General features: G+C 44.2%; 1 protein-coding gene across 6 annotated transcripts in view; it reads right to left on the bottom strand.

Moving 5' to 3' along the window:
- CADPS (calcium dependent secretion activator) overlaps positions 1-14,094 on the bottom strand; it is a 376,860-nt gene that overhangs the window by 281,833 nt on the left and 80,933 nt on the right. For all 6 annotated transcript variants that reach the window (XM_035106756.2, XM_035106772.2, XM_060271298.1 and 3 more), the window contains exon 2: positions 10,176-10,289. In XM_035106756.2, the coding sequence (XP_034962647.2) occupies positions 10,176-10,289 (114 nt within the window). The remainder of the gene's footprint in view (positions 1-10,175; positions 10,290-14,094) is intronic.

Raw genomic sequence — 14,094 nt, forward strand, 5'->3', positions numbered from 1 at the left:
GATTCTAGAGCAGATCATTAAGCAAATGGTTGTGAGCACCTAGAAAGGAACGCTGTGATCACTAAAAGTCAGCATGGGTTTCTGAAAAATAAGTCATGTCAGACTAATCTGTTCTCATTTTTTGACAGAATTACAAGCCTGGTAGATGAAGGGAACACTGTGGATGTAGCCTATCTTGATTTCAGCAAGGCCTTTGACATGGTGCCCCATGATATTCTTGTAAAGAAGCTGGTAAAATGCGGGCTAGACAATGCTACCATTCAGTGGATTTGTAACTGGCTGACTGACCGAACCCAAAGGGTGCTCATCAATGGCTTCTCTTCATCCTGGTGAGAAGTGACTAGTGGGGTGCCACAGGGTTCTGTCTTGGGCCCAGTCTTATTCAACATCTTTATCAATGACTTGGAAGATGGGCTTGAGGGCATCCTGAGCAAGTTTGCAGATGACACCAAATTGGGAGGGGTGGCTAATACCCCAGAGGACAGGATCACACTGGGCCAAAGCAAACAAGATGAATTTTAACAGGGAGAAATGTAAAGTACTACACTTGGGCAAAAATATATATATATATATATTGAAAGGCACAAATACAGGATGGGTGACACCTGGCTTGAGAGCAGTACATGTGAAAAGGATCTAGGAGTCTTGGTAGGCCACAAACTTGACATGAGTCAACAGTGTGATGCAGCAGCTAAAAAAGCCAATGCAATTCTGGGCTGCATCAATAGGAGTATAGCATCTAGATCAAGGGAAGTAATAGTACCACTGTATTCTGCTCTGGTCAGACCTCACCTGGAGTACTGTGTCCAGTTCTGGGCACCACAGTTCAAGAAGGCTACTACTGACAAGCTGGTACGTGTCCAGAAGTGGGCAACTAAAATGGTCAAAGGCCTGGAAACGATGCCTTATGAGGAACAGCTTAGGGAGCTGGGTATGTTTTGCCTGGAGAAGAGAAGGTTAAGGGGTGATATGATAGCCGTGTTCAAATATATTAAAGGTTGTCATATAGAGGAGGGAGAAAGGTTGTTTTCTGCTGCTCCAGAGAAGCAGACATGGAGCAATGGATTCAAACTACAAGATAGAAGATTCCACCTAAACATTTGGAAGAACTTCCTGACAGTAAGAGCTGTTTGGGCGGGGGAATTGGCTGCCAAGGAGTGTGGTGGAGTCTCCTTCTTTGGAGGTCTTTAAGCAGAGGCTTGACAGGCATATGTCAAGAATGCTTTGATGGTGTTTCCTGCTTGGCAGGGGGTTGGACTGGATGGCCCTTGTGGTCTCTTCCAACTCTATGATTCTATGATTTTACTGTGATTTTCTTTCACCTTTTAGAAAGCATTATGATGCAACCCACCAACATTAATGCTACATTTTTAGGAATCACAACTAAAGAATCCTTGACAGATGACCAGAGGTTGGGATTCCTGTATTAGTTGTGATTCCTGTATTGTAGGAAGTTGGACTAAATGGTCCTTGGGATCCCTTCCCATTATACAATTCTATGATTCTAGAACATGACCCCCACTCCTTAATATCTACTATTTCCCCCGTTTCTGGGGTCCTGTTTTTCTGAACTCCTGGTTACCCAAACACTTTCAAGAACTAGGCCATTTCAATAAAAGAAATTATTCTGTGTCCTCATGCCTTGTGTAGCTTGACAGAAACAATAAAATGTCTTGAAAGGAGAACATATTACCTAAGCAATTGACCTAATGCCATTATCAGACAAACCGGGATGAGAAAATCCACCTCTCACCTTCTCACATAACAACTTTCCAATACATTGTGGAGCATTGTGGGCACACTTTAATTAAAGGAGAAGGAGATGCCAGTGAGTGACAGGATGCTATTTGAGAACCGGCCGCAGATCAAACCTTGTTGCTATGTAGAGTCGAGTGTAAGAAAAGCAATCTGTGCCTCACACTATTCTGAGGGTCTCTTTTCATCACTCTATGCAGACAGATGGAGTACAAAGCAGAGGTCAGACGCAGGGGATGAAAGCCATTTGACACTGTGACAGCCGCTCTGGGGAAGAACAGGGAAAGATGACATTTTTTTTCTTTCCCTAGGAGCCACTTGTCAACAGTGACCTCTTTCTGGCAAAGGTATGAAAAAAAGATGAAAAGATGAAAGAGAAATGTCCACCTTGAAGATAGAATCGTCCACACAGGGAATAAAACATGACACATATCCTTTCTCTGAAGGCAGGACACCCCAGGGGGGTTGGAGATGAAGTGGAAGGGCTGGAACTTCTGAAAGCTCACCAGGAAGGACCACCGGCCAGTCTTCAAAAAAGTCCAAAAGGATTAGTAGTCTGAAGGGCGTTGGGTTCTCCCCCCCCCCCCACTAGCCTGCTAAGAGGCTAATAGAGAGGAATCCCTCTGATTCTAGCCTCTTAGCAGGCTAGTTACAACATAGGAATAAAAACCCTCTTATCAAACAGACTGATGATGAATGGGAACCAAGCCAATGGGTGAAGGAGGCATGGATAGATCCGTACCTCCTCGGCCAGCCCCCTCATTCACCTGCCTGGAATCCTATGGTTAGCAGCAGGCGACTTGTTAAATGCAAGGTTGGACTGTTGGTTTTTCTAAACAAAAAATAAAAAAAATTCCTTCCAGTAGCACCTTAGAGACCAACTAAGTTTGTCATAGGTATGATCTTTTCATAGAATCATAGAATCATAGAGTTGGAAGAGACCACAAGGGCCATCCAGTCCAACCCCTTGCCAAGCTTTTGTGTGCATGCACACTTCTTCAGATACACTGAAACAGAAGTCACCAGACCCTTATGTATAGTCAGAGGGTGGGGAGGGGTATTACTCAGAAGGGTGGTGGGAATGGGTGATTGGCTGATAGGAGTGGTAAATCTGTTGACGACTGTTAACGACTGCAATTGGTCTTGCAGGAAAAAGCAAGGGGTGAGATGGCTGAAGAAAGCTTTATCTTGTATAATGAGATAAGAACACAATGTCCTTATTAAGACCAGGTCTCTCCATGGTTTTAAGCTTGGTAATGCGTTGCAATTCAGCAACTTCTCTTTCCAGTCTGTTTCTGAAATTTTTCTGTAATAAGACAGCTACTCTGAGATCTTTGAGTCTTTGTTGGTTTTTCTATTAGCACATGTGTTCACTTGTGAAACATGAGCATCAGTTGGCATCAGTTGGCTGCCTTGCACAGCTCCAGCGGCCCACTTCTGCAGCTCCAGGGGCCAGTTTTAGAATTTGGTGAAAGAATCCAGGATCTGTAGTAACTCAGATGTGTTTGTAGTTGGAGATGCAGCTCATCTCAGCATGCTCGCACCCACCCCTTTGAGCCGCCATTTTGCATTGGGCTCTCCCCCAAAGCTACCATTTTGTTCCTGGCGCCGCCTGGTGGCCCTCACAAGCCTGAAGCATTCCCCGCTTGCTCTGCTGATACTCTCAAAAAGAAAACAAAAGTCTCCAGTGCTCTCTCCTGCTGTAAAGGGAGCCAGAGCTAATTCTGGAGCTTCTAGCCACTTGCCAGTAGTGGGGGAACTCTCAAAAGGTATTGAAGGTAGCTTGTGCTTCCACAACAAGCATGGACAAAAACATAAGAACATCCTGTTCTCACAACGGCAAACCAGATGGCCATAGAAAACCCACAAGTAGAACCTGTGGGCAACACTTGTGCTCCCCACTTGTGATTCTCAGCATTCAAAAGCACAGGAGAGGTAGGACACAGCCATTATGGCCCGATTCTGCTCTGCCTCACTCAGTTTTCAGAGCTTTTTGCAACTGAGATGCCCTTCCATTTTGATCAGTGAATCTAAAACATAAGCAGATGCATAGGAGAAGAAGAGGGGCAAAGCAGGGTGCCCATGAGATGATATTATTTCGACGAAAAGAAAGAAAAGGGAAAACGGGTCAAGGCGATAATGGCGCCCCATCAGAAACAAGAAGGCATTTTTCTCAATTTGACAGAACAAGGGAGGCTGCTGGCAGCCTGGGAGGCGTAAAGCATTGCTTCCTTAATGGCTTCAAGGATGGAATGGATGCAGTACACTGTGAAGAAGCTAGGCCGGCAGAGGGGTGTATCTGCAAATGTTCAATAATTAAGGGACTGAAGGATGACCCGAGGACACAGCAGTTTCCTGCATTGAGTATCTCGAGCTTGGAAAAGCACTAAAAGCTTATAATGCTCTCCACGTGCATTGGAGGAAGAGACACTTCCATAAAAAAAGGATAACATACTGCATGAGTACAAAAGGAAGGAAGGAAGTGTGAGGATTCTCACTCTAGCCTTGCAAACATGAAGCAGAAGAATGTTTCAAGTCCCCTCCTGACACTCTGAGCAAGATGGCACCTTTCATATTTCCTGGAGAAGGAGATGGAAGTGGGTTGAGAGTGACTTTGCTATCAGGCACTTCTGATTTGAAGGAGCAGCTTGATAGAGCATGCTCTTCGTGAGCAAGGAGGCACACATGCCAAAAACCCACCACCACCCCCAGTAGGTGTGAGAGCGCTCTGGGCTATCTGCAGCCCCCCTGGATCTCTGAATGTCCTCCGGTGAGCATAGCTCTGGAAATCACGCTTCCTCTTAGACAGACCATGTGTTTTCCACTAATCACATTTCACAGCAACAGTGCAGTGAAATCCTAACATCAGGAATATGCAAGAATCAAATCATGTGGAATCCATGTTGATTGAGGTTGAATCCTGACAAGACAGAAGTACTGTTTGTGGGGGACAGGAGGCAGGCAGGTGTGGAATCCCTGGCCCTGAATGGGGTAACTGTGCCCCTGAAGGACCAGGTGCGCAGCCTGGGAGTCATTCTGGACTCTCAGCTGTCCATGGAGGTGCAGGTTAATTCTGTGTCCAGGGCGGCTGTCTACCAGCTCCATCTGGTACGCAGGCTGAGACCCTACCTGTCTGCAGACTGTCTTGCCAGAGTGGTGCATGCTCTAGTTATCTCCCGCTTGGACTACTGCAATGCACTCTACGTGGGGCTACCTTGGAAGGTGACCCAGAAACTACAACTAATCCAGAATGCAGCAGCTAGACTGGTGACTGGGAGCAGCTGCCGAGGCCACATAACACCGGTCTTGAAAGATCTACATTGGCTCCCAGTACGTTTCCGAGCACAGTTCAAAGTGTTGGTGCTGACCTTCAAAGCCCTAAATTGCCTCGGTCCAGTATACCTGAAGGAGTGTCTCCACCCCCATCGTTCTGCCCAGACGCTGAGGTCCAGTACCAAGGGCCTTCTGGTGGTTCCCTCATTGCAAGAAGCCAAGTTGCAGGGAACCAGACAGAGGGCCTTCTCGGTAGTGGCACCCGCCCTGTGGGACGACCACCCATCAGATGTCAAAGAGAAAAAACAGCTACCAGATTTTTAGAAGACATCTGAAGGCAGTCCTGTTTAGGGAGGCTTTTAATGTTTTATAGATTATTTGATTTCATTTTACTGTTGGAAGCCACCCAGAGTGGTTGGGGAAACCCAGCTAGATGGGCGAGGTATAAATAATATATTATTATTATTGTTGTTGTTGTTGTTGTTGTTGTTGTTGTTGTTGTTGTTATGTTATGGGTACCAGTTGGTTGTGCTGGTTACTGCTCGAAGAAAACAACCACCACCACATGCAGGAAGGGCCTTTAGCATGCAATGGAGGTGAAGTTGAAGTCTTGGAGAGCCACTGGCAGTCAGTGCAGACAATACTGAGTTAGATGGACCAATGATATGACTCCATTTAATGCACCTTCCTATTACTGCTAGCAGTCTAAAACTTTTCTAAATAAACAAATACTGGTCCAGATAGTTCAATGGTCCAATTCCACATGAAGCAACTTCCTATGTTCCTAAGTGGTGTGACAGCAGCAGATATTCACTGCCTCTAGCATTCAGTTTGCTGTGTATGTAGAATTTCTAATTAGGAAAACATGAATCTGCAAAGTTGGCCCCCTGACACATAAAGGGAGCTTTCATGTAAAATATGAAAGCAAATGTTAATGCATATGGATGTTGTATACCCGAAATATGGTGTTTTCCTCCCCTGATTATTATTCATTCATGCGAACTGAACTCAGCCAGTATATAGAGATGTCAAGTGAGCTATCTGACAACTTGTAAACAGTTATAGATGCCGTGATGATCGGTCGCAGAGATTAATTAGTACGCCAGAAGACTTAAATTTTTTGGAAAAAAAACTAATTAACTGCCAAAATATTGATTCTTTTAACAAAGATATTATATAATTGGAAAATAGCACTCCCTAATTGAAATTTATGACCTCTGGAATGAGAAAAATGACACAAAATAATCTAATGACTGAATACTGTAGGATAAGTACTCCCCCATTCCGCATTAGTCTTTTTATTACCTTCTTACTAGTTTGTCGCTTGGAAAACACCCCTCCCCCCAAAAAAAACCCCCAAGCTCCTGAGGCAACGTAAACTCACTCAGATGAATTGTTATTTCTGTGCGCTATAATATGCCACAATCCTCCAAATTCATTCTCTGGGTCAGCCCACTGAAAGCTATTCCAAAATAAGTGGTGTGAGGACTTGAGCCTTTAGGCGCGCGCGCACACACAAAGATTGTCATAAAGAGTTAGGTGAGTAAGAAGTGTTTTCTGCTGAATCAGACCAAAGACCCACCTTGTCCTGCATCCTGTTTCCCACAGGGACCAATCAGATGCCTCTTGGAAGCTTACAAGAATGGCCTGAAGGCAATAACCCTTCCTGGCTGTTGCCTCTCAGCAATTGGTTTTCAGAGCTACGCTACCTCTGAACATAGAAAGAGTACAGAGATCTACAGTGTCGGAATGTAGAAACAGAACATAGAGACACACTGCTTCTGACCAAAAAGATTCCCTATAGGCATCGTTCTATTGGGAAGTTTTCGATATTTGATGTTTTCTTACGTTTTTTATACTCTGTTGGAAGCCACCCAGAGTGGCTGAGGCAACCCAGTCAGATGGGTGGGGTAAAGGTAAAGGGGCCCCTGACCATCAGGTCCAGTCGTGTCCGACTCTGGGGTTGCAGCGCTCATCTCGCTCTATAGGCCGAGGGAGCCGGCGTTTGTCCACAGACAGCTTCTAGGTCATGTGGCCAGCATGACAAACCTGCTTCTGGCCAACCAGAGCAGCGCACAGAAACGCCGTTTACCTTCCCGCCGGAGCGGTCCCTATTTATCTACTTGCACTTTGATGTGCTTTCGAACTGTTGGGGGGGGGCAGGAGCTGGGACCGAGCAACGGGAGCTCACCCCGTTGCAGGGATTCAAACCGCCAACCTTCTGATCAGCAAGCCCTAGACTCTGTGGTTTAACCCACAGCGCCACCTGGGTCCTGGGTATAAGTAATAAGTAACCCACAGCGCCACCTGGGTGGGGTATAAGTAATAAATCATCATCAACAACAACAACAACGATAGTTGTTAAAAACATATCCTTCGTGAGTTTGTCAAATCCCATTTTAAAGCCATCTAAATACTTCTTTCTCAAAGTTAATAGAACAACAACAACAACGCTACTGCAGAGGTTCTCAAACGTTTTTCTTTCTTTCATGGACCATCTGAAAATTGCTGGGTTTTTAAGCAGACCACTTAATAAACCCCTTTCCTGCCATGCCAGCATTGTCAAAACAGTGTCCGTAGACTAGGCCTCTTAGAAGGACCCTATTAACTGGTGCTTCTTCTTTTTAATCATAAAAAAATCAATAGACCGCTTCAGCACCATGTTGAAAAAAGCGCAGGCCCTAGGCCAGGTCTTAATATTTCTGTGCGCTATAATATGCCACAATCCTCCAAATCCATTCTCTGGGTCAGCCCACTGAAAGCCCTGGTCAAAACAGCTTGAGTCTCCACTGTTAGAAAAAAATAAATCAAGTGCAGGGTTAAGTATGGGTTCCATGACCTTTTCTGGAGATGACCTCAACAGAATTCACGAACTGCAGTTTGACTACCTCTGAACAGCTGCATAGAAAGTTCCCTTGCACCAGGTTCGACTCCTGCTCCATCTGACTGGCAGCAGCACCTCAGGTAGAGGCCTCACATCACTGGTCACCTGCTCCCTACATCCAGAAAGGAGAGATGGCTGGGGGTAATGATCTATGCTACCTGAGCTGCAGAATTTCTAATCATGCTATTTACACAAACTGCAATAATTTCATGGAAGACAACAGGCCCAATCCGCCTTCTATTAGTTGTTACAAACTCCCATTGAAAGAAATGGGAGTTGTTAGTTGAGACTCGCTTTGGTTTCTGGTGGCCCACAATCACAACGAACCCTGATCTGGTTTGGGATCTCAGGGTGACACGACAAAAGAACAGGGCACAGTTTACTAACAAACTGGGGCATAAAGCCTGGAAACTGCTTTGAGCATGGTGAAAGCATTTACAGAGCCGGACAAAGTTGCCTAGTAGGCCTACAATTTGTGGAAATATATAGTTTAGGGACATGTTTGGACCCACAGCTTGCCTTCTCCAACCCAGTGGCCACCAGAGGTTTTGGACTACTTCTTGCATCAGCCCCATCCAGAATGGGTGATGGGGGCTCTGCTCCAAAACATCTGGTGGGTACCAGGTTGGGAATGATGGACGGGTCCAACTGTCTGCTTCAAAGCAGGATAAAAACCACAAAGTTGTTTTAGTTTTAATACTGGATTAACATTTATTGGAAAATGTTTCAACAAATTCTGTCTCTTTGTTGTTGTTTAGTCGTTTAGTTGTGTCCGACCCCATGGACTAGAGCACGCCAGGCACACCTGTCCTCCACTTCCTCCCACAGTTTGGTCAAACTCATAGAATCATAGAGTTGGAAGAGACCACAAGGGCCATCCAGTCCAACCCCCTGCCGAGCAGGAAACACCATCAAAGCATTCTTGACATATGCCTGTCAAGCGTCTGCTTAAAGACCTCCAAAGAAGGAGAATCCACCACACTCCTTGGTAGCAAATTCCGAAGACAGCTCTTACTGTCAGGAAGTTCTTCCTAATGTTTAGGTTCATGTTGGTAGCTTCGAGAACACTGTCCAACCATCTGCCATCCCCTTCTCCTAGTGCCCTCAATCTTTCTGTCTCTTTATGTGTGTGCAACTATGAATAATTCCTGTTGCTGGAGATTAAGTTATTCTATGCACTCTGGAGGCCAGAGAGCTATCTTCACATCTGTGTCCCCGGGCCTATATCACAGCAGCAGCACAGGCTCCTTCTGTCTCTGGGACATATGTGCACCAATTATGATAATGCCTGTTCCTTCGTCCTGCTGCTCACCTACTGCCACACCCTAACGGCTCTTCCCAGGAAGAAGAGTAGGAAGAAAGAACTCTGGGATTTGTAGTTCCTGAGAGAGCAGGTCATTTGGTGAGAAGCCCTACTGAGTTGTTTGCCCCTTCTCACAATGTTAATCGCATGGCGGAAATAGTGCACTCTATGAGCTGGAGGGTGATGTAGTGGGGAAGCTACTCCACTAAAAGAAAAAGAAAAAAACAAACCAATGCAAAAGTATGGCAACCTGAATTTAAGACTGGAAAAAACTGAACGAAATGGAAACAGACAGATTCCTCCATCCCAACCTTGGATTGGTCCATTCTGTGCACATGGAGACTCCCCCTTTAGAATCTGAGAATTGAAATTGCCACTCTTGTATTATACACACACACACACACACACACACACACACACACACACACACATACAGAAGAAATTAATTATGAAACCAAAATACAAAAATGCAGAAAAATACAAAAATACAGAACTAGAAATAGAAAAAGTAAAGGAAAAAAATACATCAAAGAAAAAGAAAGAAAGAAAAAATATTTACTTCCTTCAACCACTATACAGTTCCTATAATCTCATACCTTGGTTGTCTGTAATCATTTTATACATTGTGGAGAGACAATTTGTTTACCTGTGGAGTTTTTAATCTAGGCTAAAGCCAATCATAATTTTGGGAACATGCTTTCCTCATATAATTTGCAAAGACATTCCATTCTCTCCTGATTTTTCCACTTGGTTGGTTTCATAATAATTCTGTTAGTTTTGCCAGTTCGAGATGCTTACTTAATTTTAATAACCATTCTTCTTTCTTGGAATTGTGTTGCTTTCCCAGTATTTTGCAATCACAATCCTAGCGGCAGTTTTTGCATATAGAAAGACTCTTTTATTATCTTTTGGGATGTCTGTTGTGAAGATGCCTAGTGAGAATAACTCTTGTGTTCTTACCTCGTAATAGCTCTGGACGGCATTCATGAAAGCTTCATCTGCTACAATCTGAGTTTCTCCATTGAGGAAGGCTTGGAAGCGATCCTTGACGGTTTGGAGGTTCTGTTTACTTATCTGAAAAACCAATTAAAATGCAAAATGTTATTTTTATAGAAATGTCATTAAGATCAGCAAAGAGGTAGAGTAACTTAAACACACGATCAGTTATTATTATTACTCTTATTTACAAAAGGAGACAAACTGAATTCTGTTATATGGAAAAGTATGCAAACAAGCCACATTTGTGTATATTGTACTGTGTAATTTGTACTGCTTCCCCTAACCATTAGGAAAGAATAAAGAGACTACGAATGACTGTGAAGTCCTATCACCACTGAACATGGGAAATCCGGCCTTCTCCAACAATGGAGGTATAACATAGCCATTGTGACTACTAGTCATTTATAGTCTTATCCTCTGATGAAGTTGACCAACCTTCTTTTAAATCCACCAAAGTTGGTGGCCATCGCTACATATTGCGGGAGAGAATTATGTAGCTGAACTATGAGCTGTGTGAAAAAGAACTTTCTCTTGTATGAATCTTTCCATCTTCCTCTTCATTGGATGGCCATGGGTACTAATATCATGAGAGAGGGATATGGACAGGGAAGAAAGTTGATTGAGTCAAAGCCACCTGATCCACACTTATCTTGATCCCACAGGCCTCTATTTATGCCCTTATATTTGTCTTAAGGTGATGGCAAGGTGACAGTGAGATGATGGGGAGGTGTTGTGTGGGGAGTCAGGGAGTGAGGAAATGAACAAGGAACCACGGCGGAGCTTAAAAATTATGAGAGTAAAACTACAAAACACAATGCAATATATTTGCTGTCATGCCTGAAAATGTTCTGGGCTTTGTACTAAATTGTCATGCAAACAACATTTTAATTTGTATCATTTTATTTAAAACATCCCTGCACAGTTTTATGTTCCAGAACAAAAATTTTTTTAGGGGGGTGGGGACCCAACATTTCCCAATGACAACAAAGAGTGGGTCCATTTTAATAGGAGTTTGGTTAAACTGTTTTGAAAATGAATGATGTTGGCTGACATTTCTGGAGACTTTTTGCTCATCTTCACTATGAGAAATAAAGCTTGGGATTTTACAATCTGTAGCGTTGTTTGTTTTCTGAAAGACTATACAATTTTAGCTGTACTGGAGTAAACCAGCAATGCACCCTTGCATCCTGTATGTGTCTCTAGTAATCCTTAATGGGGTTATTTTATAGATTGCAAAACAGCAGGAGCTTATTGATCTCCCCCACCCCCTATTTCAACAGCAACCATGGCTGCTGAGAGCAGAAGTCAATTCCTAAGAGGAAATTAAATTGCTTTAATATTCCATTTAGCTTTTGCAGTGCCGCGGTAACAGCTGACTGGCAACAGCTCCCTGTCTGTTACAAGTCTGCATAAACAAGGGTACATATTTGCATTCAATCATATGGGTAAAAAGAGAGAGAAGGAAATCAAATACACATTCTGCGATTTTTACCATGTGTGTACCCATGTTTGAATGCTTTCAATCACAGCTCCTCTGACTGGGTAATTGTGATCCTACTGCCTACAGAAAAATATTCTGGGCAAGGGTTACACCTTTGCCAAAGCTGTTCCTTTCACCCCCACAGATGTCTTCTATCTGTTTCTGCTTTTATGTAGCCCAGTGCCAGTTAAGAGGTCCTTTCTCCTGCTCTCATTCTCAGATGGATTCCCTTGGCTGCTCCTAAACAACTATTCTGACCATCAACTCAGCTAAAAAAGGTAAAGGTAAAGGTACCCCTGACCATTAGGTCCAGTCGTGACCGACTCTGGGGTTGCGCGCTCATCTCACATTATTGGCCGAGGGAGCCGGCGTATAGCTTCCAGGTCATGTGGCCAGCATGACAAAGCCGCTTCTGAGCGAACCAGAGCAGCACATGGAAACGCCGTTTACCTTCCTGCTGTAGCGGTTCTTATTTATCTACTTGCATTTTGACGTGCTTTCGAACTGCTAGGTTGGCAGGAGCTGGGACCAAGCAACGGGAGCTCACCCCGTCACAGGGATTCGAACCGCCGACCTTCTGATCAGCAAGTCCTAGGCTCAGTGGTTTAACCACAGCGCCACCTGGGTCCCTATCAACTCAGCTATACAGCTGCAAATAAAATGTTTTAAATATGTTGTAAAGTGCAATATTCAAATGTGACACTGGATGGCGACAGTGAGCTATGCCAAATTCAATGTATTTTTCAAAACGTTTTTAAAAGAGTATTTTCACAGCGTTTTTTTAAAAATATGTGTGTAGATTCCACCCATATTGTGAGCCTGCTAGCCTTGCTCTATGGATCAGGTTCTGACTGGGCAGGGATCAGGTTCTGACCTCCCATCTGATGTCCCATAAGGCAAATCTTTCCCTTGGAAGATCAGCTCATGGGACAAATATTACATTTTTACTAAGGTCCAGCTGGATATAGAGAATAAGGTTGTTTCTAGCACATGCACTTGATGGATTTTATGCCTAACAATTTTTTTTACTACAGCTAGAGGACACATACAGTAGGTTACGACACCTTCTGCACCCTTTTGGAACCCACTCCAGTACAAACACAACCAGCCACGCGGGAGTCGCTTGCCCATGTTGCAACTCTTCGTCAGTTGGTGGTCAGGTAGGAAAGACCCATAGAATTGGCTCTCTCCTTACATCGACTTGTACAAGAACTTAAGAAGAACATGCTGGATCAAGCCAGTGGCCCGTCTAGTCCAGCTAACTGTTCTCACAGCGGTCAAACAGATGTCAATGCGAAGCCTGCGAACAAAACACGAGTGTATTTGGCAATAAAATCGTTGAGGGCAGAATCTAGCACCTTCAAATGCACCCACTTTCCAAAGATGTAAGGAATCAGACTGTACATACAATGAAAGCAAAATGAGATTGTGTTACAGTCATATGCTCTAAATTAAAGGATCCAGGGATATATATATATATAGTCATACCTCAACATCCGAACGCTTTGACTTCCGAAGGTTTTGATTTCTGAAGTCGATAACCCCCGGAAGTCTTTGCACCGTGCGCGCCTGGCACATGCGTTCTGCACCTGCGCAGAGTGGCGCGCACGGTCGGCGCATGCGCTGAAGCGATACTTCGACACCCGAAAACCTCAGCTTACGAAGACGGCCGCGGAACGGATCGTCTTCGTAAGTCGAGGTGCCACTGTATCTCCTCTAAGCTTTAATTCAATTTGCATCTGGGTTCGTTGCTGCACACCAGCTGACTGTGAGGGTATATACACAAGCTTGTTCTCTGAGATCATCATTCCTGCAAAGTATATTCAACTAAGATTTTGAAAGGCCCATGGCAGCACATTTCTCACTTAGTTACCTTCAATAATGTGTTTACAAATTGCATCAAAGCAAGCCAATGGAATACTTCCATTGCTGAAAAATGGGGATGAAATCAATGCTATACATCAGTGTCCTCTCTCTGCAGTTCTTTTTACAGGACTCTGAGTCAAGTCTAGCATTCACTGGTGCCCATGTACAAGTTCAGTAGAGTTACTGATCATAAAAAAATATATGCCAGCAAAGACATGAGAAAGATATGTTGTTGTTGTTTAGTCGTTTAGTCGTGTCCGACTCTTCCTGACCCCATGGACCATAGCACGCCAGGCACTTCTGTCTTGCACTGCCTCCCGCAGTTTGGTCAAACTCATGTTCGTAGCTTCGAGAACACTGTCCAACCATCTTGTCCTCTGTCGTCCCCTTCTCCTTGTGCCCTCAATCTTTCCCAACATCAGGGTCTTTTCCAAGGATTCTTCTCTTCTCATGAGGTGGCCAAAGTATTGGAGCCTCAGCTTCACGATCTGTCCTTCCAGGGAGCACTCAGGGCTGATTTCCTTAAGAATGGAT

Source organism: Zootoca vivipara, chromosome 2 (genome assembly GCF_963506605.1).
Source record: "Zootoca vivipara chromosome 2, rZooViv1.1, whole genome shotgun sequence".
Classification (NCBI taxonomy): domain Eukaryota; kingdom Metazoa; phylum Chordata; class Lepidosauria; order Squamata; family Lacertidae; genus Zootoca; species Zootoca vivipara.